The sequence below is a fragment of the Panthera leo genome, chromosome B2 (assembly GCF_018350215.1).
Source record: "Panthera leo isolate Ple1 chromosome B2, P.leo_Ple1_pat1.1, whole genome shotgun sequence".
NCBI classification, from domain to species: domain Eukaryota; kingdom Metazoa; phylum Chordata; class Mammalia; order Carnivora; family Felidae; genus Panthera; species Panthera leo.
In genome coordinates this window covers 121,554,259-121,581,954 of record NC_056683.1, presented here as the reverse complement: position 1 = coordinate 121,581,954, position 27,696 = coordinate 121,554,259, and the positions used below count along the sequence as shown (strand labels likewise).

Genomic DNA, 27,696 nt, shown 5'->3' with positions numbered 1-27,696 from the left:
GGAAGAGAGGTGATAAACTATCACGTGTGACTGAGAGAATGAGCAAAATGAGGATAGAACATTGAGGATTGTATTTGGCTGGATGGTGTCCTTTGGTTACCTTGATGGAAACTGTTTGAGTAAGTGGCAGAGACAAACGCACAATTAAAGTGAGTTGAGGACAGAATAGAAGTCCATAAATTTTGACTGGGAAGCAGAGAAACAGGAGCTGAAGAGGAATCGTCCGTGGACAACATTAAAGCATATTTATTTGCTGATTGGAATAATTCAGCAGTGATGGAGAAGTGGGTACTGTACCACAGAAGTGGTCATGGCTGCCCTCAAGTCCTTGAAAAAGTGAGAGGGGATGTAATCCTGAATACTAGTGGAGGAGCTGGCCTTAAGAGAAGGGATTTTTCATCCCGTCTGATAGGCCAGTAGGTGGAAACTGGGTAGATGCTTGGATACAAATTTGATGATGGGAGGTTGTAAGAGTGCTCATCTGATTGCTCCAAGACAGGAAATGGTATTAGAAGTCTTGCATTGCTCTGAATTGTGATAGCCCTAAAATATCGGTGTATGAGTTTACAATTTATGGATTTCCTTGCTCTTTTCCTTGGCTTAGAGTTGGATTGAAGCACATCAGAAATGGTGTTGCCTGGAGTCTGTGTCCATTCAGCTCTGTGTTATTCCTCACAAACGGAACTAAATCTGTTTTTCTCCTGTTTCCGGACATAATTATGTCATACCTGGCATGTGTTAGAATTGGGCCTATTCTTCCTTAAATTATAATTCATATTGGCTGTCTTTTCCAGAATGAAATTATGAATTCCCTCAGAGAGAAACAACTCTCTTTCTGCCTTCTCCCGTTCGTTCGTTTGTTCCTTCCTTCCTTCCTTCCTTCCTTCCTTCTTCCCCCTCCTCCTTGTTCTCCCTCCCTTCTTTCCTTCTTTTTCAGCTTCACATAGTACTGCCTCCACCTCTAATCTTACATTTCTGAATCTCCACACTCCTCTGTGAGCTTCTCAAAGCTATTTGTTTTTTAAATTAGTAATATCACCTGTCCTAGATGAATATAAATGCAGCCAAGCTGAAGTTCATTGAATTATGTTTAGCAGAATAATGCTGTAAAGGTAAGGTCATAATTAAATTATAATCTAATATATCTTAGAACATAGTATTCACTAAAAAATAAAAAGGTTTAAAAAACGGAGAATCCAGAGATGATAATTTTTATAAATCTCCTAAAAAAAAGTTTGGATATTTTCATCATGAAGAGATAAAAATTAAGTTGAGATTTTAATAGAATAGTTGTTTACGCTTATTTGGAGAGTTTCTTTCCCAAAGATTTGTTTTTAATGCTTAAAATTATTCCTTTATGGCATTCCAAAACTCGAGAAAAGCAAATTAAGTGTTGTTATTTTGACAGTATTTGGGAGACTGGCCTGACTGTAGGAGTGGTACAGGCCAAAATAGGCCACTAAAAGAAATTATGTAATTTTATTCCTGAAAGTTTTAGAAAACAAGAAAAACCCCTTGTTTTAGGAAAAGCCAGTTTTCCTCCCATGTGTCTCCTTTACTCTCGCTCTGCCACCAACCTTCACAACACTTCTGGTACCAGATGGGCTGTGGTTTTTTTCCCACACCAAGCAGTTCTCTGCGATACAGGATGTCCTACACTATAACTCAGTTGTGACATTGTCCACCTGAGGATAGCAGCAGATCGGCAGATTCCACAGGTTTAAGGACTCAGTCCCACAAGACTTCACGTGCCACCACACCTCTGACATTTCAGGTGCCAGTGTGGGTCCACATTGTTACCTGTGTTTCTGACCAATCAGCTGTAAATTGGAGGGTCCCAGGCCAATTTTCCTCAGGTTCAGTTAATTCCCTGGAGCAGCTAAGAACTCAGAAAAACAATTTACTCATTACTGTTTGCCAGTTTATTATAAAAGGATGAAGGATACAGGTGAACATCCAGATGGAAGAGATGCAGAGGGCAAGGTGTGTGGGAAGGGCCTGGAGCTTTCATGATCTCTCAGGCGCAGCACTCCCAGCACGTCCACGTGATCACCAGCCTGGAAGCTATCTGAACCCCATACTCTTGGCGTTTTAATGGAGGTTTCTTCAGGTAGGCATGATCAGTTACAATTCCATTTCTAGCCCCTCTCCCCTCCCTGGAAAATGGAGGGGGTGGGGATGGGCTAAAAATTCCAAGCTTCTAATCATGGCTTGATCTTTCTGGAGACCAGCCCTCATCCCAGAGAACACCAAAAGTGACTTCATTAGAACAAAAGACATTTCTGTCTCCCAGGAAATTCCAGGGTATATAGGAGCTCAGTGTCTGGAACCAGAGTCAAAGACCAAGTATTAGAACAAAAGATCCTCCTAGTACTTTTATCACTTAGGAAATGACAGGAGCTCTGTGCCAGGAACTGCAGCCAGAAACCAATATTTTTTTTCTGTTACTTCACATACCTATTTCTAGATTTAAATTGAGTATTAAACCATGAAATTTAATGTATTTTTTACTTTCAAGGCTTTCATTCTACCAATTTTTATCATTAAAAGGTTACATTTGAGAAGTCTTGAACACAGTTACCACCTTAGCTTTGGGTAGGTTTTTAAACATGCACTGCTTTCACATTTATATTACTTCATTTGACTTCTGTGCAATTCTTATTAGTTTTATAGGCGTTATTTATTAAAGAAAGATGAACAAAAACTGGTTCTTACCCTCAGGAAGATTACAGTCAGGTGGATAGTAATTAACCAAATAATTAAGCACACCAAAGTGTTACCAGTGCTGTGATAATATAGTATGATAATAAGATATGAGACATGGTGGGGAGACAAGGGAGGGAGAGGTAAGTTCTCCTGGGAGAATCTGAAAGGCTTTTCACACATGATATAATACTCGAGCTAAAGCTTGAAAAAGGAGTTGGCATCCATCAGGAAAGTGGAGGCAAAAGGAAAGCCCCTTCCTGGAAATGGAACGGTATGAGCTAAGTGACAGGGACATGAAACAACTTGGCATGTCTGCAGAGTTATACACAGTTTGTCGTAGCCAACGTAGGAGAAGGAGTGATAAGGTTGAGGAACTAGGTAATTATTAGAATAGAAAGCTTTGTATGCCAGGATGAGAATTATGGACATTGTCTAGTGGAACAACTGATGATAGGTTTTAACCAGAAATGTTAGTCAGTAAAATTAGCATTTCAGAAAGATTATCTTGTTAGTAGTATAGAAGAAGAATTAGAGATACAGGAGATAGGGAGACAAAGCAGGAGACTATTGCAGTACTTTGCAAGCAGAGAAAAAGGCCTGAACCAGAGCCCTGACTGGAGACAAAGAGTGGGGTCAGATGTCCAAGCATCTAATTGACCTAGTGACCAACTCTGTGGAGTGCGAGATGTTCGTGTAGGATGATGTCCACCCTTGTGGCTGAGGCAACTAAGTGGATAGCAGTAGCTTTCCCTGAGAAAGTAAATAGTGGAGGGAGTTAGTTTAGCTTTGAACTTAACGTGTTTGGAAGAGTTTTGGATTTCAGAAATGTCGGCATAGAAGGCAGATGAAGTGATGAAAACAAATGTTACCGCCTAGGGTGACCTTGTGGTGTGAGGGAAGAAGAGGGCCCAGTGCGTCTAACAGGCAACCCTGATAAGCAGTGTTGGCAGGATAGCCCACAGAAAACAGTTTTCCAGAAACAGAGGAGAGTGACTGGCAGTGTTAGAGATCTCAGAGGCTTAAGTGAATCTGCTAAATCAGCCCAGTTGAAGTCTTGGGTGACTTTAACTTCAGATTTAGTCTTCTGGTAGAGAAAAGCTTCATTGTGCTTGGTTGAGATTGAATGGTTGAGTTATATGGATAGCAGTTATGTGCTATTTTTCATGGAGTTTGGCTTTCAGTGAAGCTTAAGGAAATTATGGAATCATTGTGAGAATTTTTCATTTTTTGCTATTTGTTTCTAGGCTGAAGTAGAAAGATCTATGCTTTTTTTCCTATAGGGAAACAGCCAGTGGAGAATTTGAACGTAGAATTTGGAAGAGCTTGAAGTATCCCCAAGGGAGAGGCACCAGGGTGGTTCAGTCAGTTAAGTGTCGGACTCTTGAGTTCAACTCAGGTCATGATCTCGAGGTTCTTAAGATCGAGCCCTGTGTTGGGCTCCACGCTGTTAGGGTGGATTGCGATTCTCTCTCCCTCTCTCTGCTACCACGCACGCACTCTCTCACTCTCTACCAAAATAAATAAACTTAAAAAAAAAAGGTATCCCCAAGGGAACAGATGGAGGGATTAATGTTCAACAGAGGGGCACTAGACGAAAAGAGGTGAAGGTGGATGTAAGAGCTGTATTCTTTGAGAGGTTTGAAAATGAGGGTTTCAGAGACTTGAAGACCAAATTTTCTCTGTGAAGTAAGGAAATACACTGAGAAAGGAGGTAAAGTTTGGAGAAAACCAAAGACATTGAGATAAATTGACTTTGACTAAGACATGTTGGATAAATGGTTTGAACTAGCACTACATCTTAATTTTTAAGCTTTGCATGGAGGAATCATATCAGTTATCTTTGAACTACCAGTGCTTGGTGTGTGTATATATATATATATATATATCAGAAGTTCAAAAAATCTTGATTAAATACTGCAAAATAAAACTTCGTTATGACTGATTCAAATTTGAATTCTGGTTTTAGTTCATGTAGCAGTGATGAACTGATTTGGGGGGAGACTTCCTGGCACCTTACCCTACTGTAGAAATTTCTCTTCTGCACGAACAGTGTTTCTTCCTGATCCCTCACTTTACTGTGGTAGCTTATATGGAAAATACCTAGGAACCTAGAGCTCATGTTTGAATTTCTCTTTATGACACCACAGGCTACTCATTTGTTAGGTTTTACTACCCTAGAAATCACAGGAACTTAAGCTGCTTTAGTTTATCATATGAGAATGTTAAGATACCTGACTGACTTCAGTTGCCTCGAGTCTCATTGTGGCTCAGGTTTTCTCTTTCACTTGTTCTTTAATACTGGGATTCTAATATTTATAACAGACATTCAGTTTGCAACAGAACATTTCCTGGGTATTGGGCTTTTTTTTTTTGCAACCAGAACTGTCTTCAAATGAAAGTATTATCTGCATTGTTGTTCCAGTGTAATGGAAAAAAATAGCCTTTTTAGAGGAAGGAGGGGACACATTTGCAAACATAAATGTATAGACCATATTATCATCTTTCAAGTTATAATTTAAAAGCAACTTGAAGTATCTCCACAACTTGAAATTTTAAAAACAATTCTACTTCATGTGTATGTACCATATAATCTAAAATCAGCTAAAATGATGAGGTCTGTAAATACATGTGAAAATGAGTGTTATGTATCTCCCAAAGGTTTCATAGTTTAGCTAATCACTAAACAAGAAACTAATTGTTAGCTTGTTCAGTGTTGTGCACTCAATTTGAGGTCAGGATAATGACTTTTTTAATATGAAAATTAACCTACTCCTAGAGAATTAGTATTTGCATATTTTGCCCAAAGCTGCTTACGTTCAGAGTTAAGCAAAAGCATTTTTGTGATTAACTTGGCCGAAGTTCAGGTGATATGTTTTCCTTTTTACTATTAAGAATTTCATTTAAGTTTTTATGTTTTTTAGTTCTCCCCAATTTGGAGGTATTAAACTGACTTTGGCAGACTGTGGTTTTTGCATGAAGCAAGCAGAAAAGTGTGTTGTGAAAAGAGGGTAGATTTGTGTAGGGTAGACTATCTTAGCCAACCTTTCTGTTGTTGTAAAACTATTAAGCAACTCTTTTCCACAGCATATATTTCAAAAATAGATATTGCTTCACTCTAGTTAATGGTTATTATTATTTTTCTCCCCTTAAGTAAAGTAGTGAATATGTATAGGCTAGCTTTGAAAATACTTGGAGTGCGAATTTCAAGTCACTATAATAGTTAACACCTATCCAAAGCCTTGAAATCTGCTGTATGTTGCTACTTACCACCTCATAGGTATTAGATAGTCCCTAAAGAAATGTGTTGAGAAAGAACAGAATTTTTAAAATGCCTAGGAAGAATATGTGAAGTCTCTGTTTAGCAGAGACATTGAAGTATCCTATTCTAGCTTCCCCGGTGTTCTTTTTGGTTTTAGCACAAGTAAATATTTGAAGAGGAAGACTAAAGAAGCCTGTAGTGTGCGTGTGTGTGTGTGTGTGTCTGTTTGCGTGCGTGCGTGCGCGTGTGTGTGTGTGTCCCCAGCATACACTTGTTCCTTTGGACCAGATTTCAAAATGCATTGTTTGACATGTAGGAAAAAACTTTATAAGAACACAGAAGTAAAACTGAAAATGATTCTAAAAAGAGAAGTGGATTAAATAGTTAAGTGATAAATATATATCATTGTGTATAATATTTCCATTTAAAAGCATAGCACTATGAAAAATTTACTGTATCATTATAATAAATTACATATTCCTAATTACTCTTACTTCTAGTGATGTTAATAATAATAACTAATATTTCTATAGCACTTTATATTTGTATAGCACTTTATGGCTTCCCTTTGCCAACATACTCTATTTCATATATTTTTTATTTAATATGTTATCCAGTGCTTTATGTTTTGCATACATAAATAGCACTTTATAATACCAATTCATCTTTATTGTTCCTCCAGCACATTCCCAATGAAGCATGCATACTATTTTTATCATCTTCACTTAAAGATGGAAATAAAACTCAAAAATGTGAGATGATTTCGTTGACACTTTAGGTATTGTATTGATGTAAATAGTCACCATTAATGTTGCTCAACGTTTCATCATGGCTCCTGATAGAATTTTTAAAGCTGGATAATTTTTAGCACTGATGCAGTATTTGACCCTATTTTGAAAAATATTTTTGTTTTTTATAAAATGACATCATAACAGTTTACAAACTTTAGAGCTATACTATTATATGGTATAATATATAATTTTTTTTACCAAATACGTAAAAGCCCTTTGCTTTAGGAGAAAAGTTTGATACACCATTTACTATCACTATTTGAAAGAGAAGCATTTACAAACATTATATGAATGATGAGTCGGATAAAGGACATGCAGGAACCACAATCTACTGCTATGTAGAACATCAAAAGGGAATTTTTTAATATTAGTACAGTAGTTGTCCTCTGATTATTTTTTAAAAAGAGCAAGGGAAGGCAACTATTTTCATATATTAGTATTTATATGCCATAAACTATCATTTAACAGTTTGGCAATTCACAGATTATATTTTACAATAAATTAGAAATTCAAACTTTAAAATTTTTCAGAATTAGATCACATTTTATCATGATTTCTGAAAATGAAGTCATTTCAAAAATAATAAAGGTATAATGATTTATTAATAACCAACAAGAGACTAGATCATTGCTGAAATTAATTATAAGTTGCAAGATAAATTTACTAATATACATTTAACACATTTGGTGACCTGTTCTTTATTTTCCTGCATAAGCTATTATTATCATGTACTTGTTACAGGTTTCATTTCTAGAAGACCATTGTATTCAGACAGTGGAAACTATTCCACTTGGCAGGTTAGGTTACAGCTGTGTTACCTGTGTCACCGTGATGTATGAAAACGTGAATATTAGAGGTGTTTTCTGTACAGTCTCTGAAAAGGAAGTACCTGCTATTTCACAGAATGTTAAAGAAGTGTGGCTGTGAAACATTCTCACTTTCTTAATTGAAAATTAAGGGGGCAGGTCATTTTTAATTTTTGCATGTCTTTGCATAACTTTTAAGACCACTCTGTTATTGGGGCGCCTGGGTGGCTCAGTCAGTTGAGCATCCGACTTCGGCTCAGGTCATGATCTCACAGTCTGTGAGTTCGAGCCCCACGTTGGGCTCTGTGCTGACAGCTAGGAGCCTGGAGCCTGCTTCAGATTCTGTGTCTCCCTCTCTCTCTCTGCCCCTGACCCACTTGCGTTCTGTCTCTGTCTGTCTCAAAAATAAGTAAACATTAAAAAAATTTTTTTAAATAAAAAAAAGACCACTCTGTTATTAATAATGTCAATTCCATGATAAGCACATTTGTTTTAGTAAGGCAGATTTACTTTATAGTTCTGCTTTCATTACCACTGTATTCCTTTCTTGATAAAAATTACTCTGTAAACTTTAAAAACTAAGCATATAAATCGTTACCACTTGTTTTGACCAACATGTGTCCTGGTTTGCATTGTAAGCAAACATTTCTCATCCAGTTTTTGCATCAGTAACCCAGGAAATTACACTTTGGTTCTGATTTGCCTTTCCTATTACAGGCCAACAAAAATCTCTCGTTTACTTCAATGCCAGCCTCCTCACAGCCGTCTAAGGTAAAGCAGTCAGACATGCTGGCCGCTCATCAGATTCTTCATCAGTTTGGTTTCACTCAGACCGGTGAGCCCCTTTTCTTATTTTGAGTACTCTTTTAAATGTTCAGATACGGTTTTTTTAGAAGATGCCATTTATTTCACTTGAGAACTGTAGCTCATAGCATTGTAATGGTCAGTTCTCATATTTGAGTTATGTTCTGGCATTTTTTTTTTCTTTAAAATCACTGAAGTTATTTCAAAAGCAAATTTGAACCTGGTAAATTTAATAGTAGATAGCTCTCAAAGCTCTATTTTGTTGAACAGAAAATAATTTTAAAGTAGCAAAACATGCATTTTAAACGTGTGATATTAAATCTGATTCAGTTTCCCTTGGATAAAAGAACCATAGTTGATGGATAATCCCATTTTATAATTTCAAGGAAAGCCAAGGTAGAATACATTTGGGAAGAAACAGGATATAGAAATCTACATAAGTCACTGAGTTGAAACGAACTGTACAGTTGCAAATTTTTAGGCGAATGTTTTAAATTTATTTGAATAATATTTTCAAAGGATGTCAACGAAAAAGCATCAAGGTGAGAAATGTGTATTTTGGGTAATTAAAGAGGACTATTTCTGTTTGTTGAGCTGTATGTTTTGACAGTGTATTTTCTATTGAATTCTTTTAGAAAGATGAGACAGCTGGGAATAACAAAATGATTATCTTTGACAAAGAGATTATAATAAGAAACTTGAGCTTGAAAAGATTCACATTATTTACAAATCCGGGGAGAATACTACTTTTCTACTTTAAAAGTATTTGGAGTTTACATATACAAGCTGTTTTAATATAGTTGCATTTTAATATTGCTGTATAAGTTACGCATTACAGTGTGAACATACTTAAATTAACAGTTCTTATATTCAGTCCTGGCTGTGCCTTTTATTACTCTTATTATATGAGAACTTTAAATCTTCATTTGAAAAGTGGAAGTGATGTTTACATTAGATATTGTTGAACTTCAAATCACATAGCACATATGAAAACACTTTGTAAGCATAGGTACCATATGAATATAACATACTTATTAACATGATGAATGTATATACACTAGCTGTGAAAATACTTTCAATTCTCATTGCAAATCACTATAATAATTAAGTTATCTCAAACCTTAGAAATTTTGAATTTCTAGTGTTTTAGATGTGTGCCAGAAGTTGGAACAATGGCATTAGTAATTTTTAGGCACAATAAAGGGCACACTATGTGCCACCCCTTTAGACTCTTAATCCCTACACCCTAAGTAGATACTTAGTTTGCCCTCAAATCAGGTCATTTTAATGACTAGGAAAGAAAGAACCTATCTCTACCACTTGATTCCTGTCATCCGGATGCTTCAGGATCAAATCTGGTTAAGTTAATATATTGATTAAAACTCATTCAAGTAGTGTCAGCCAACAAAGTGAAGATGATAGATGAAGAATTCTTCCCTTTTCTATAAAGGGAAAAATAGGGATAGATAGGAAGCCTTTTGAAATGGGAGAAGGATTGCCACTGAGACAAATAAAGGAAAAAGGAAAGCCAGATATGATAAAGGCCAGTCTTTCAGACTTCACCATTATGCATAGGATTTGGTCCATTTACCTTCAGCTTTCCATGGCCTTGAGTGTAGCATTTGTATCATGCATCTCTCTGTGTATACACTATCTTAGAAACATTACCATTAAACCATATGATAGATGGTAACACTGCTTCACTTGATTGTTTCAGTTATTAATATGCCTGACCTCATTTTAAGGCATAGCCTTCCTATAAAATTTGTTGAGGTATCAATGTATGGAAAAATTATAAAAGCAGAATATGGAATCCATTGCAAAATGGCCAAATTAATCCATTTCATTCATTCAGAAGTGTATCTTTGTGGGAAAAAAACTATGCAGTAGCAAACAGGTGAACTAGTTTCTACATCTGGCTCCATTTCTAAATGACTGTAGAATCCCAAGAAATTTTTTCAGGCCTCAGTTTTCTCATCCCTACAGATAAATGAGGGCTCTGAATTTAAAGATTTTCTGTCTTAAAAATTCTATGATGCTGTTCTGTATTCAAATGAGCCTTAAAAAAGGATAGTTAAGTGTTCCCCACTGTACAAAAAAACCATTAGAATCTAAAATATAAGACTATAAAAACAAATGTAGATAGAATGTTTAAAAATAAAAATCTTACTTGAAAACCTCTGTAAATATTCAAGTCATATCTGTAGACATTTGGCTTTGTACAGTATAAAGAAAAGCTCCTTAACACAGAGCTAATCAGGATGGACCCTCTAGCCCTCATGCTAGGAGGCTGAAGAACACAGGTTGGTTTGATTTACGTTCTATAGGAGTTTCTATGCTGGAAGGCTAGACTCCAAAGCAGGTTTATGGTCTGTAGTAATTTCTGTTAACTCTTATTCAGGGTAAGTTCTATGTAATGGAGACTGCTAGAAAAGTAACTTTTTCTTCTTTGATTTGCATTCCTCGGAGTTTCTAGAACAGTGCCTTTTTTCATTCTACAATCATTGTAAGTGGCTCCATTGTTGAAGATCCTTTCTTAAATGGACTAAATATTATAGTCTCCACTCTCAAGCAGCTTACAGTCTGATTGGAGACAGTAGTGAGTGTGGACCAAATTATGTCAGCATTGGATAGATTATAAAATCACAGTGTAAGCAAAGCAGGACTGGAATAGAGACGGACTGAGCAGCTAAGAGTTTTCTCAGATTTTTCTATGTCCAAATAGAATTTATGCCACAGACCCCGCCTTCCATCTCCACTTTCCCTCCTGCACACACACTGAGGCTTCCCAATCCCAGCGCTCCAGCCACATTCACCTAGTTGTTAGGTGAAACTAGGAGTAAATTTTTAGTCATCTTTTTTCCCACCACTTCCTACACCTCCACTCTTGTTTCTTAGCTTATTCTCCCTAAAGCAATGTGATTCTTTGAAAAATGAATTGGAAAAAAAAAATGAATTGGAGCATGTTACTTTCCTGCTTAAAGCTCTTAAATGGCTTCCTATCACAATTAGAATGATTCCCAGAGTTCCCACCCTGTCTTATGAAACCTTTCAGAATCATGCCCCTGTCTTCATGTTGGCCTCCTTAACAGCCGGGGGTTAAGGGACCATGCCAAGAGAGCCAAGAAGCGGGTAACCAGACCTTTGCTTTAAAGACAGCTTTGCTTGGCTAGGGGGGTTGACTCTTAGTTAGCTGGAAGAAATGCTCAGGTGAATGTACTTAAGAAGAACTGAGTCTGCGAAGGTAGGTGGGGGTCAATTTGTGTCCTACTGAAGAGTTCATATTTTATTTTCTAGGTAAAATAGAGCTGTCCAAAATGTGTTTTTAAAAAATACGTCTGGTAACTGAGTGAAGAATGGGTTAGACAGGAAAAAAGCTGGATACAACTCTTATGAGATCCTTATTTCAAGAAGTATTCATTAGGCTATTACTCTAGGTTCTTAGTTACAAAGGAATAAATCAGCTAATTCTATTAATCCTGTTAAAATTAAAACTATAAATCCCCCCAAAAAATCTCTTCCCGAGTAACTTTTATAAGAATGAAAATTTTATAATTTTGTCAATTACACTTTAATAAAGCTGGAGGGAACAGAACAAAAATGTAATCTTAACATTTTAGGTTAAACTGAAGGTTATAGCTCATCATGCCTCACCATGTGGAGGACATGTTATACTGCATCTCAAAACTGTCTCCATACTTCTTTAGTATATAATGAAGAAAATCTCTAAAACAATAAGAGTAACTTGTGTTTATAAAAAAAAATTATGAAGTGCTTTCATATACATTCTCATTTGATCTTCGATAAAACTTTCTTGGAAGTAGGGTAAACATTAAAATCATAGGGCATGAAATCCTTCTAGAGCATCTAGGACGTTAAAACTTTGGCTGCTCAGCCCTTTACAGTGAAAGGGAGAGGCAGAGAGGCTGGCTTGACAGAGTCCATGTAGCTGGTAGTGTCTTAAAACAGTATCTCCTCGCTCCTAGCTCCGTCCCTCTCATACTACCGTACCAAACTGCCTACTCCTAGAGGAAGGCACGAGTGTAGGAGGTGGAGTGGACTGCCTTCTTGATTCTGTCCGTGAGGCTGGCCCTGGAGCCACTCCTTCATTCCTGGTCCGTTGACCTCCCACTCTGCCACATGGTCCCTCTGGCTGCAGGTGTTCTCTTTTGTTACCAGCTTTGGAGGCCTGTAATCTGTAGAATAATAATCTGAACAGTACTAACTCAGTGCTAAAGCTGAGGTGAAATGAAGGTATTTCCTAAGGATTGACGAACTTTTACTTTGCTTTCTTTGACCTTTAAATATAATTCTGTGTTTGCTAGTTGTTAGATTTTTTTTTAAGGTTTAGTTTCAGTGATACTGTGGTATTTAAGTGTGCAGTCAAATCAACAGGTTCTCTGCAGAGAAATTTTGTTCTGTGATAGTTTGTCTCAATCCCAGATCCCATTCAACCATCTCAAGAGTACTTACTATGGAAGTAAATTTTAAAATGTGGATTATTTAGTAAAAAATAGAATTAATTACTGTTATGGGCAGCAGAAATTAGCAGGAAGTGGCTCATTCTACTGGCAGTGGGATAGGTGGTGTATCATCTTTTCATGTTTATATTTGAAGGGCAGCATGCTTCATTTTTATGTATTTAGTGTATCTTTTTTTAAGTGTACTTATCTTGAGATAGAGAGAGAATACAAGGTTATGTGGGGGAGGGACAGAGAGAGTGGGAGAGAAAGAATCTCAAGAAGCAGGCTCCACACTGTCAGCACAGAGCCTGATGTGGGGCTCAGACTCACGAACCATGAGATCATGACCCAAGGCAAAATCAAGAGTCGGATGCTCAACCTACTGAGCCACCCAGGCACCCCTTATTAGTGTATCTTTTCACAGCATTGCTTTAAGTTAAATTTATTTCATATTCAATAGGTAAGTTGAGTCATACAAAATAGGACATTTTTTAATGTGTTTATTAATATATCTCTTTTCATTGTAGACTTGGAGTTTGATAGGGAAGACCGTGTGACATGGTTTTTAAAAACAATCAATAATAGCTCTGTCTTGTCCATAATTTGGTTGCACTTTCCAATAGCCCATATAAACATATATTAAACTTTACAAACAACCATTTAATCTAAGTTTTTATCATATCCTAAACAGGCAAAGTATCTGATTTAGACATTATCATAAACTGATTCAGATGGCTTCAGTATTGGTTAAGAGATACCAAGTTAACTTTTGTGCATCTACATGTTTAATATTTGAAGAACTGGATTTTTTCCATTGATTTCGCATGCCTTTGACAAGTAGACACTTATTCCCTTGACCAGCTCTTAAAATTAGGAGCCACTTTCCAGTTAAAATTAATTTTTATTCTTTTCAAGATTTCAGTATTTCCTAAGGTTTTAATTATTTGCAGAAAAATGCAAAACTTATAATACCACTGAAATTTAAAATGAATCCTGGACCCTAGTTTCACCAGAGATTCTGTAATATCATTATATAACCCATCATAGAAGGTAGATTACATCCAAGTTGGAAACGTGACACTTGTATTTCAGAGGAAGGGAAAGAAAACATGTTGGCAAAAATCGAGAGTTACAATGACTCTGCGTAAACACAGCTGATGGTAGAAGGGGGTTTCCATTTTAAGGAAGGTAAAATGAGCTTCAAAGAACTCTCTCATGTTATCACAATTGGCAGTTTTCTCATAGTATTACTTAATGAACTTTAAAGTGTTAATTGAAAGCATGTTTTATTGAATTCTGATAACAGACTTCCAGAATTCCAAGATTGCGATTTGGGTGGTGGGACAGGTGACAGGAATGAATTTGCCATCACAGATAAAGATGTCTGCAGAATTAACTGATTTTCTATAGACACATGTCCTTAAATGTGCTTTATGGTACTAAAAAGAATCAAAAATATTTTTATTATGCAATGTTTTTTTAAATTTTTTTACGTTTATTTATTTTTGAAAGAGAGAGAGCAAGCACGAGTGGGGTAGGGGTAGAGAGAGGAGAGAGAATTCCAAGCAGGCTCCATGCTGTCAGTGAAGAGCCTGATGTGGGGCTCAAGATAACGAACTGTGAGATCATGACCTGAGCCGAAATTAAAGAGTTAGCTGCTTAACCGACTGGGCTCTCCAGGCACCCCTATTATGCAGTTTTTAAAAGCAAGAATTTGTTTTCCAAAACAACCAGTTTTCTAAATTCAGTACATGTACCTTATGGTGCAAAAAGCACTGCACTAGACCTAGGGTCAGAAGGCCAGGGGAGCTGGGCCCAAGCCCTAATTGTGCCACTGCCCAGCTGTTTTCTTGGGTAACTGCCTTTATCTCTCCAGGTGTATTGTGTCTGTTTTCTACTTCATTGTGAGGATCAGAAAAATATTATTAATACTTTGAAATCCATAAGAAGTTGTAAGAATAAACAATATGAGATTTTATAGGAGAGTCTTCTGATTTTTTTTTGTTTGTTTGTTTGGAATCATATAATCTGTATTGTGGCCAAAGGAATGGAGGAAATCTTATTTCAAGACATGTTTTAATAAAATGTGATAAGTGATGATTATAGAAAAAAAGAACACGTCAGAGAGGCAAATAATGGTTGTAGAATTTTTAGAAGCATGCCAAAAAAGACATTAAGATGAAGTAATTTTAAGAAGAAAGTTTTCAAACGAGCGTCTCAAACTTAAATAATCCACTGGAATCCACTTAACTTTGAAACTTTGGTTTTCCCCATAAGTACGAGTCAACACAAAACCCTGGAGGTGTGGGACTATGTTCATATTTGGATTTTTCTGGACACTGAGCAAATGACCTTGATTTCATGAATATTTTTTCTTTAACAAATCACTATTTTATATTTCCCTACCACAAAGAATGAGATTTTATTTGTTAGATTTTTTTTGTTGTTGCTTGTAATTGGAATATCTAACATTGATGTTTGATTGTTACATTAAAGAATTAAGGTGCCATTTTAGTAACCAATATCATTATTTTTACTAAGTAATTCTCCAGTGACCCAAGTCAAGCCCTTTGTTTTAAATTTTTTTTTTTAACATTTATTTTTGAGACAGAGACAGACAGAGCATGAACGGGGGAGGGTCAGAGAGAGAGAGGGAGACACAGAATCTGAAACAGGCTCCAGGCTCTGAGCTGTCAGCACAGAGTCCGAAGTGGGGCTCGAACTCGGACCGCGAGATCATGACCTGAGCTGAAGTCGGCCGCTTAACTGACTGAGCCACCCAGGCGCCCCAAGCCCTTTGTTAAAAGAATAAAACTTATCCTTACTTGTAATAGAAGCCCTTATACTTCCTCAGTAATAAATATCATTTGAATTAGTAAAGTGTTTCTAATTGTGTTGATAACAAAGTATAATCTATATATTTATCATTTCCTAATTTAAAAATCATTTTATCAACTCTAGTAAATACTAATATACTTAATGAATGGTTCTTCGTTCACATGGATATGCATTTCGTATTAATGTCCCCATTGAGTTACTAAATTTTTCCTAATACCCTCTGAAGAGAGAATATGAATGCAAACATTTCTCCTCATTTAAATCTGTTGATTTGAATGAGCTTAAATTTGTCCATTAGATGCTAGCCAATTATTTTCTAAGAAGCTACTTTATATGGTATTTATATTGTGTATATGGTTCCAACCTTATAATTTTAAACCTTTCCCCCCATGTGTTAAAAATAAAAAAACTTTAAGCTTTCCTTTTATTTTTTTAACTCACATTTGTGTGTGTGCGCGCATGCGCATGTGTTTTGTTTAAGAGCCTATTAAATTTAGTTGTTGAAGTATATTGTAGTACTTATCCAGTGGATTCACTTTAAAGGTGAAATAATTATATTAACATTCACTGAAAAATAAAAAGAAAGCAATTGAAAGCCACTAACTATAAGAAATTAAAATGAGATTCTACTGATTTAATAAATATGAGAACTACCTAATTTAATCCTAATGCAGCCAAAATACATGCCAGACCTTTGAATTTGCATTTTATAGATATTCTGATGTTTATCTTATACAAAATTTTCCAATTGATGTATTAAGAACCTTTTTTTTTTATATTTTGAAGATTTATAGAAGATACTTGTGTATAGCATCCTTTTTTAAAAGATCACATGTAAATTTGAGAGCTTAAGCAAAGTTAAATAGCTACTGTAGTATGGATGGCTCTGAAATATGAAATTCAGAAGATACTTAGCCTCAAGCTTGTGTAGCAAGATATATATAAACTAACCACTTTGGTCATATATGTGACACACATGTAATCATTGCTATGCATGAGCTTTCATTTCCTGAAAAAAGCTTCTGTATTTTATTCTCCTGCCTCATTTTGGATGACAGCATTACCATTTTTCCAGTAGAAACTGTGGACCCATCTTTGAGTCCTGTCCTTTGGCTAGTTAGTCTCAGAGCCCTCTCTTGATTCTGAATCTTTCTTAATTCACCAACTGTCCTTCTGATCTTTATGGTCTCTTTCTTGTCCTGTTTGTCCCTTTTTTTCTGGTGTCAGAGTTTTGTGGATGTCATTACGTCTTCCTAATTCTAAATAAAGTTCTTTTCTCTGAATTGATGTTTTTCTCCTGTGCTCAGTTTTTTCATCTGTTTATGTATCCTATGTTTTTGTTTCATGCCAGTGGTTTTTCCTTTGTTTCTGATGATCATTGGTGTTTGTCTTTTTTTTTATATGAAGGACTGGGTACAAATATGGTGTCCCTCTTCTGTGGTGTAAATAGCTCTATAATCTTGCTATTTTGTTCACTTTAGCAGAAAGTATTGAGGACTTTGTATGTATATGTGGCTAAGACATATTAACTGGCAGCTTATATTCAGGGTAAGCAAGCAAGATAAATGAGTCCACTTGTCAGGCTGTCACACTCATTGCCAGAATGAGAAGTAGGGCAACAGTATTCACTGTAGAAGTCTTCACTCTTCCCAAGTGGTATGTTCAATAATATTTTTAGGGACAATTCCACTGATTTATTTTTACTTTTTAATCTTTTTTTGTCTATGGTTAATGCTCGGCAGCATCCATTTTATGTGGGATCGATCTGCGGCCTGTTTAGGCTAAATATTTTATATATGAACCTTCAATTATTTCTCCTGAGTTTTGTTTTGCCCCCTACGAAATATGCTTTTTCTGTGTCCACAGGTCCTCAGTTTCACTGTCAGATAATTCTGTATCTACTGCAGCCCACCATAATGTTTTCAGATATTTCTAATCACTTTTCATCTTCTATAAATTTATTGAACTTTCTAACCTATTTTTTTTCAAGCTCACCAGTGACTTTCATGTTGCTCATACAAGTCGTCAATCCTGTTTATGTTACTTGACCTATAAGCAGCACTTGACACATTCGATCTCTTCTCAATATACTGGTTTCTGGGACACCACATTCTCCTTTTAACTTTTATCTCATTAGCCACTACCCTTCATTCTCTTTTTGCTAATTCTTCCTCTTTTCTTCCATGTCTTATCACATGGTTCCACTGCAATCTGATCCTCTTTTGTTTCCAGTATTTATGTTCATTTCCTTGGTGATCTCTTGACTAAATAAAACTTCTATACCAGTGTCTTATCTTCAGCCCAGACTGCTTTTCCAAACTGTAGATCTGCACAGTCCAGTACAGTAGCCTGTAACCTCATGTGGCCATTGAATACTTAAAATGTAGCTAGGGTGATTTGGGAACTGTTTTTTATTCTATTTTATTTCAATTTCAATTTAGATAGGCACATACAGGGGTGCCTAGGTGGCTCAGTCAGTTGGGCATCCACCTCTTGATTTCGGCTCAGGTCATGATCTCACAGTTTGTGAGTTCAAGCTGAACATTGGGCTTTGTGCTAACAGTGCATGAAGCCTGTTTGGTATTTTGTCTCCCTCTCTCTGTGCCCCTCCCCAGTTTGCTCTCTATATCTCTCTCAAAATAAATAAAAATAAACTTGAAATAAATAAATAAAATAAAATAAAATAAATAGACACATATGGCCAATGGCTGTTACGTCGGACAGTTCAGACTTACGAAATCTACTTCTATGTATATCTTCATTATCTGACACCAGACAAATCAGTGTTACGATATAAAAAATAGATTACCACTTTTTAAAATATACATAATTCTTTTAATATTAAGACCTCCTTGAATATAATGTTGAAAATTTTATGGTGTTTTATCATCAGGATTGTAGAAATGTTATTAATAAGCAGCACTGATATTAATTTGAATAGGGGGTCGACAGGTTTCTTACTCTTCATATTTAAATCAATACATGACATTCTGCTTGCACTTAGCCGAGAAGTCAGACACCCGAATTTAGATCCAGATTTTGTTAGTTATGCTATGACCTGCAGTAAGTTATTTCATCCTAGTGACTTGTCATTTGAAAATAGAGGATGGGAAAGTGTTTACTGCAAGTGAAAGTTTTTAAATACCAACCCATGCTTGACTTAAAATGCACTAGGAGTTATAGATAGTATCTTTATGACTATATTCAGAGCTATTTTAATCAATGAACTTTTTATTTTAAATTTACCTAACTTCCCACTAAATTTTAGAAAGAGAAATCACTATGTTCTTAGAATTAGACTTAGTGAATGTTGTGTGTTAAAATCCATATTCCTCTAGTACACTATATATTTTTTCAAAATACAATCTCTAGGCATACTGGTTAAAACATTTCCATGACAAAAGTGGTTTTTATCATGTAGTTCTAAAGTAGGAGAGCTGGAAATTTTCATCTTTATCAGAACATAATTTACATCATGATGAAAGTAGTGAATATTTCTGATTTACTGCTGTGCCTCCAGGGAAAAATGAAACTGTCAGTAATCAATTCACTCAAAAGTGAGGATTATTGAAAGAATTACAACTTTATATGGCTGCACCCGGCAAGGGGAAAAGGGCAGATTATAAAACAGATAAATTATTTTTGGCCAGGAGTAACTTTATTTTTTACATAGCTTGAGAATAAGACTACGTTTAATGTTATTTAACATCATAAGGTGCATTTTACTATATTTATAATCTCACACTGAAATTGACAGTTTTTCCATTTCTAAGGCAGTAAGGCATACAAAATGATATTATTATAGGGTATATTTTCATTTATGTAGGTTTTAAAGTAGATTTTTTCATAACTTTTTTTTCTGATAATAAACTTAAGGCATGGTTTTGAAGGGAAAATGAGTATTCCACAATTTTGACATCTTTCAATTGCTAGATACTATTTAGTTTTTCAGTATTCTAGTCAATATATGTATTTCAAGATGTTGACCACATCTCTGTTAAGGAAAAATATTTTTAATTCATGTTGAAAATAAAAAGTCAAATAATACTCCATGTTAATCCAGTTTACTCATTCCTTCCATTGATGTACCTGCACATATTTCACATCCCTTCATTTCAATCTTTATGTTCTGTGATTCTGTGAAAAGTGATGAAATTTAAAAACGAGTGATCATTTTTTATTTATGTATTTTGCTGAGGGTGGGCACTGCTTAGAACCAAGGAAGCAGTTCCCATGTTTACTCCCTTGGTCAAGGGGGGGGGGGGGGGAATGAAATACCATTTAAAGCGTAAAAATAATAATTTTTGTTTCCTTTGTAAATTCCAGCATCCCAGAGTAACTTTTTAAAAAATTAAGTCTATGACAAGACATAATTCAGTTTTTAAATATTTTAGTTTCTGTCTACCAAAGGCTCTAGAAATTTAGAGGAAGACTCTGGAATTTTGGAGGAAGAGGACTATTTAAGTTTTCATTCACTCTTACTCAGTTAGGTTATGCTTTATAAGACTATATTCAGAATAGTCCTAAGGTTTCTCTCAGACTAGCCTAAGTGCATACTTTTGAATTTTGTGGTTTAGTCAGTTTGGTCTGGATAGTGAACATTCTATGATATCATAGAATTTACTGGTAATGTTTTCTGGAAATGAATATCCATCACTTATTGAAAATGTCAACTAACGATGGAAATTAGGTTTAGGAACTGGTCCTTCTGGTAATGATAGAGATGTCTAGATAATGTTGATTTGTATTTTCCAGAATTTTAAATGTGTGTTTTCAGGAAGCTTTTTCCTTGAATGAAAAGTGAATGAAAATGTAAAGAATCACTCTTTGTGTTGTTCTTAGTCAGCAACTTGCCTCCAAGTCTGAGAGCAAGGTTGATGACAAATATGGCAACTTAAGAAATGACTAGATGGAGTGACTGGTCATATTTTAAAAATAATTTAAGAGGCTTTTACATTGTAAACGTTCAGTAAGTAAAAAGTAGAACATTGTCCTAATGTTCTAATTTCAGGCAATTTACTTTTTTTCTCAACTTTCTCCTCTGAAAAATATTCAACTATAATTTCATAAAGAGTAAAAATTGAGAATGTTTTTTGACTAGTATCCATCTTTTTGGTTTTTTTTTTTTAACTTTTATTTATTTCTGAGACAGAGAGAGACAGAGCATGAACGGGGGAGAGTCAGAGAGAGAGGGAGACTCAGAATCTGAAACAGGCCCAAGGCTCCGAGCAGTCAGCACAGAGCCCAATGTGGGGCTCGAACTCACAGACCGCGAGATCATGACCCGAGCCGAAGTCGGATGCTTAACCGACTGAGCCACCCAGGCGCCCCTAGTATCCATCTTTTTGAACAGAACCAGAAATACTGTATTTTAGTAGAAATACCCTAACAGAACCTGTTAGTTTAAAAAAATAAAAAACTTTTGTATACTTTATCAAAAATTAATTCATACAGTTCATCAACAGTTGTTTTTGGAGAACTTACTGTGTGACAGGGACTGTGCCAAACCCTGGGAGAACTGGAAGATAAAGGACTGCCCTCAAAGTCCTCAGAATAATGGGGTTAGGTTCAACAGCAGATAAGCATAAAACACTAAGGGAATACAGACATGAAACAGTCTGCTCAAACACATTATCCTTGTGAAATGCACTTAGTTTCATGGCTCTGCTTAGAATTGTGTGTCTTCTCTTCAATATAAAACAGTATTGTCTATTTAAAACTTCTCGCAACAGTAGTTTAGAACTAGGAATTTGAATTTTGATGCTGACCTTTTATAAGGCCAGTGTATCACAAGTCATGTAATAACCTCCATTACTGTACTATATCCTTCAAATCTGCCTCCTAAGGGTGTTCTGGGAATAAATGAGTGAATATTTATAAAACACTCCAGTTTCTTTTCTTTCCTATGAATATGTGTGAGTGACTGTGTGTGTGTGCGTGTGTGTGTGTGTGTGTGTGTGTGTGTGTGGTCTACACCTGACTTCTTTTTGAAAAGAGTCAAGTCACATCTCACAGCTACTAAGCTCTGTCGAAGCAGTGTAGCAGATGTTTTATTTTGGCCAATTCAGAGCCAACCAAATGTGAAGTGTTTTTATTTGGTGCAGGGATAGGGGTCTCTTGTGTTTCTTTTTTTCCTTATTTCCACTTGTGTAGTAACGTTATGAGGCTTGATACTTAATGTCTTCTCAGTCTTTTAATCTGTATATTTTCAAGTGATGATTTAACATTAACAACTAATGTTAAAGGCAGTTATAAATGCACAGTATAACAGGCAAATTAATTTACTTAATATTCATTAAACTTTTATAGGGAAAAAGTTGATATAGCAACATCTTTTTTTTTAATAACATCTCTTTGCCTTGAGTTATGGAAAATGTCTTCTAAATCATCATGCTTGTGTTTGGAATCTTAGCATATTACCTCTCCCTAGTACTTAAATTATTTGTTTTATAGATAGACCTGAAAATGTGACTTCTCACCTTCCTACATTCTCCATAGCATAACAGTGTAATAGATGAAAATACTTTTTCCATTAATTCTTTTCTCATTGTAACTTTTTTTTTGGAGTCTTTTGTTCTTAATTGTAAAGGATGCTTAATTCTTTCACATGCAGATACTGGGAATGCAGCATTCATTCCTACATTCAGTAAATACCCCATGGGTACTTACTTTATCCCAGGCACTATTATAGGTGGTATGTGAATGTGTAAGTGAACAAAACAGGTAAAAATCCATATCCTTGTTCAGCTTACCTTCCAGTGAGAGGAGACAGTAAGCAAATAAATACAGAATAAATAACAAGCAAAGGAGGGAAGGGGGCTAAAGTGAACTGGGAAGTGAGGTTATATTGCTGTTTTAAATAGGGTGGTCGAGAAAAAAAATGTCACAAGGAAGCTGACAGTTGAGCAACATTTTGAAGAAAGAAAGCCATGTCGTCTGGGAGAATAGCATCCCTAACCAAGGTCTCAAGTCAGAGATGTGTGTGGTGTGGTTCTTTTGAAGAACAAAGAGACCAGTATGGCTAGAGTAAAGGGAACGAGGGGAAAAGTAGAAGACGGTGAGGCCAGAGAGGTAGCAGGGGGCCATATTGCACAGAATCTTGTAAATGGAGTGCAGAACACTGCCTGTTCCCTGGTGCTGGCAGTATTCACAAGAGACATCTTTTTTTAGTTTCTTTTAATATTTATTTATTTTTGAGAGAGGGAGTGAGCACAGGTGAGGGAGAGAGAGGGACGCGGGACAGAGTATCTGAAGCGGGCTCCATTCTGACAGCAGAGAACCTGATGCAGGGCTCCAACTCACAAAGCAAACCATGAGATCGTGACCTGAGCTGAAGTAGGACGCTTAACCAACTGAGCCACACAGGCACCCGAGATATATTTTTAAATGGGAGAGGTACGTGGAATCTTACAGTTTGATACTCTCTAAATAAGAAAAATGAACAGAATGTACTGGAGTGTATATATGATGTAGTTACAAATCCTTAAGAGAAGGCACTATTTAATTGTTATCAGATGAGAAAACTAATAATCATAAAAGGTGTTAGTGCATTCCAGCTAGGAAAGTCAGTTAAAAGGTGATTTTTAATAATCGAGGTGGGAAAATGGGACTGAAGTAAGAAGATAAAGATGTTTAGGGGTGCCTGGGTGGCTCAGTGAGTTAAGTGTCCAACTTCAGCTCAGGTCTGATCTCACTATTCATGAGTTCGAACGCCACATCGGGCACTGTGCTGATAGGTCGAAGCCTGGAGCCTGCTTCAGATGATTTGCGTCTCCCTCTCTCTCTCTCTGACTCTCTCCCGCTCACACTCTGTGTGTGTGTCTCTCTCAAGAATAAACATTAAAAAAAAAATTTTTTTTTAAGAAAATAGAGATGTTTAAATCATTAAATGTTCGAGATTTGGAATGTGAGTGGTAAGGAATAGAGAATTTGAGGGTAACTATGACTTGTAATTTTGGTGAATAAGTAGATGGCAATCCATTAACAAAAATAGGGAGATCTCTAGAAATACTGGGGAAAAAGGTAATGAATTATGTTTCTGATATATTATTGAGTTTGTGATGCCTGGAAGACATTCAGAGCAAGGTATTAGTAGCTTGCTTATTCATTTGGACCGCATTTATTAAATATCCTTCTATGAGTCAGGCCCTGTCCTAGGAACTAGACTGCATACTTTGAAATGTGGGCTTGGAGGGGCACCTGGCTGGCTCAGTCGGTGGAGCGAGTGACTCTTGAACTCAGGGTTGTGGGTTCGAGTCCCACATTGGGTGTGGAGATTTCTTAAAAATAAAATCTTAAAAAATTTTTGAAATATGGGCTTGGAGCATAAGTAAAAATTAAGGAGTCAGTGGCCTATGTGTAGTCTTGATGTCCACAGGAGTTAATGAGATAAGCTGAAAGAGGCTATTAAATGAAAAGAGACCAAGAGACCAAGAGCCATTAGGATGATTCCGAAATAGATAGCTTGGATGTTCACTAACCAGAAGACAGAAAAGGAAAAAAATGAGGAAAGCAGGCAATTGCATGAAGCTTCTTTTGGTGCTGTATGTTTTTTTTTTTTTTAATTCTTCACTGCAATAATAAATTTGAAAGAAAAAAATGCCTGAATTATGATAGTTTACATTTTATCCTTTTTGTTGCTGTACTTGTGGTTTTCAAGATTCTGTAGTATGACTGCTAAAATATTATTAGTCGTAAAGACTTACAGATACTAAATTATATTTAAAGGATTTTACACACACAGAATTGTAGTATTTTGGCTTTGTCTATATAATAAATATGTGACATAATTATATTAGAAATATATCCTTACTATTCTCAGATTGAATATGTAGAAATATGCATGTCACAAAGGGTATGATTTGAACAGACCTTAACCTCCTGTTAAGAGTTTACTGAGGATGTTTGTCAGATACTAAAAATTGTATGCAGTTTTTGGTAGTAAATAACTACTGTAGAATTTTAAGTGTTGGTTAGGACAGTTAAATTATTTGGGCATCAGTTTACACGTTAGAGATATGCTAACATTATATTCTCAGTGGATCAGTGAATTTAATTTTTTATTCGTAGTTGGGAATAAATAGCACAGATTATTAAAGACTGAAGGATCTTCCCAACAGGTGTAAGGCTTAAACTGAAGCACAGAAAGACTATGATGGCAGGGCTGTAACCAAGAGCCGTATTGTCTGGTTGATGCCGTCCACACTGTAGAGTTACTCTCTTTTCCCTGCTTGCTTTGTACTTTTCCAGAAGCTTTACCAGTCTCAAATGTTAGGGACCCCTTACCCTCCTTTCCAGTGTTTTACCTACTCATTCGTGTTTACATACCCTTGATCATACCCTTGATGAGTAGGTCACTACCTATTTCCATAACTAACACAGGAAAAAGCCTACTGATTTGTGGTTTTGTGTATTCACTGTGCTTTACCTCTGTGGTCTGTGTAGATATCCAAACTTTGTAGACTCGGGGCCCTCAGCCTTTGACGTTTCTGAGTGTGGGACGGTTTTTTTCCTCTAATGTATGAAAAGTAAATTGTTCAAAGAATGTTCCCTTTCTGTAATCTGAAATATGTATCCAGTAAATAAAGGGCTTCCCATGCCATCCTGAAAAAGTCCAATATAAAAAATAAATGTTAACATTTTACTAGGCTAGATGAGGAAAAGTCATTTTAGGATTTGCATTTATTAAAAATTTATTTTAGATGAATATTTAGAAAAATATGGGATGACTGTACCAAAGGAGAATCTGCAGCCTGTTTTGCTGCAAGATGTTTTTAACTCTCATTTTCTGTATATGTGTTTTCAGTCATTCAACAGGCATTTATTAAATATGAACTGTGTGACACATGGAACTAAGCAAGTTTTCATAAACATAGCGAGTTTATGTTATGATAGAGGATTATACAGGCATGCTAAGGGAGGGAAGAGCTGGAGGGAGGTATATGAATCAGAGTGCGGTCTGAAGAAGAATATCACAGACCATTTCCTAGAGAACACAGTGTTTGACCTGAGCTTTAAAGGATGTCTAGGAAATAATTCAGCTTAGAAGGAGGTGTCAGAAATGGAGAAAGCTTAGGTACATTCTGCTTAAAGAGCAGCTGGGGGAATGGCAAGGGTGAATGACGGGGGATGGTTAGTGAGCCAGGCAGTAGCTACGTCCTGAATAGCTTTGTGTGCCATTTTTAGTTAAGCAGTTGAGTTAAACACTCGAGAAGCGTGATTTTTATCCTAAAGACTATGCTATAGAAGAAGAGGATAACAATTTTTCCTTAGAATAGCCACTCTGGCAGTGTGGGATGTCATTGGAAAGCCCAAGTCAGGGGGGTTGGTTAGGAATCTATTCCAGTTATCCAAATGAGGAGAAACAGTCCAAGTTAAGTAATGGGATAGAGAGGAGGGGGCAGGGTTTATATATATGTACATGGGTATGTATGCCATCTGAACCCACACACATGTATATGTATGTATGGGCATAGTTTTTAATAAAAATATTTTTATGGTATGATAAATTTAATTATTTTTTACCTCAGGTTGTATGAAGCAAGCCATTAAGGTTTCTAAAGCAGAACTCGTTATTAGACTATCTGACCCTTCATACAAATATTTAATTATAATGCTTACTTTAGTTCTACATGTATTTGAGGGCTATTGAAAAAATATACAAATATACGCTATTTTAAACATCAAAATAAACATTCTGATACTGTGTGTGTGTGTGTGTGTGTGTGTATGTATGTGTGTGTATATATATATATATATTTCAAACATACATAGTATGCCAGATGCAATTTGAAGTATTTTTTCCTATAGTTAACTAATTCTCCCATCAACCTATGAGATACATATTGTTTTCCCTGTACTGAATGAGGAAATGGAGACACAGAGTGGAGAAATAATTTGCCCAAGGTCACATAGCTAATCACTGCCAGAGCTGGTCTTCCGAAACATACAGAGTAGTTCCAGAGTCAGGATTATTATGGATAAATATTATTATTTAAATTGTCCTTTGAAATGTTTTTTTTCTAATTGCAAAGGAGCAAAAACTAATAATAGAGAATTATAGATAACTGATACCTCTGATTTGGGACAGGGATTTGCCATGAAAATTATTTCTCAATAAACAGATTTATTGAGTGAAGCTACCAATATGTAAACTATAAATACATATTGTAGTAGCTTTTTATTCATTTGTGCATTCATTTTGGAGCTTTTTCTTATTTTTAGGAAGACACTCCATTAAATTCAGAGTTGGGAGAAGTGTTTTCATTGACTGTTTTTAAATAATGCTGAGAAATTTTTTCAGTGAGAACCTTAGCCCTGTTTACTCTGCTTACGTGGAAGATTTAGCAATATTCAAAACCATTGACTATTTGCTTGCCTGCTGTATGATCATTACATGTCTAATAAGGGTCTATAGTCCTTTCCCCAAGTGTATTTTGAAGTTGTTTAATACCACAAAAAAGTTGGAAACAAGATAAAATAAAACCAAATTTGCACCATTTGCATCTTCCCTTCAAAACCTTCATTCAAATATCTGTTAAGAATAAGGATATTCTCGGGGCGCCTGGGTGGCTTGGTCGGTTAAGCGTCCGACTTCGGCTCAGGTCATGATCTCACGGTCCGTGAGTTCGAGCCCCGCGTCAGGCTGTGTGCTGACAGCTCAGAGCCTGAAGCCTGTTTCAGATTCTCTGTCTCCCTCTCTCTCTGCCCCTCCCCTGTTCATGCTCTGTCTCTCTCTGTCTCAAAAATAAATAAGCATTAAAAAATTAAAAAAAAAAAAAAAAAGAATAAGGATATTCTCTATATAATCATGGTACCATTATCACAAGGAAAATTAACAATGATTCTATAATATCAAATAAACAGTTCATATTCACATTTTCTTAATTATATCTAAAGTATCTTAAGCAGTGTTTTGTTTGCATGCTTATTTGTCCAGCATCCAATCCAGAGTCACACTTATATTGGTTGCTATGTCATTTTAGTCTCATTTAATCTCTGTTAATCTACTCCTTTGTTGTTGTTTTTCA

At 35.9% G+C, this 27,696-nt stretch overlaps 1 protein-coding gene across 7 annotated transcripts in view; it reads left to right on the top strand.

Moving 5' to 3' along the window:
• AHI1 (Abelson helper integration site 1) overlaps positions 1 to 27,696 on the top strand; it is a 203,656-nt gene that overhangs the window by 84,908 nt on the left and 91,052 nt on the right. For all 7 annotated transcript variants that reach the window (XR_006202832.1, XM_042939896.1, XM_042939900.1 and 4 more), the window contains one exon: positions 8,280 to 8,397. Coding sequence is in view for 6 of the 7 variants with exons in the window: in XM_042939896.1 (XP_042795830.1) it covers positions 8,280 to 8,397 (118 nt within the window). In the remaining variant the exon portion in view is untranslated. The remainder of the gene's footprint in view (positions 1 to 8,279; positions 8,398 to 27,696) is intronic.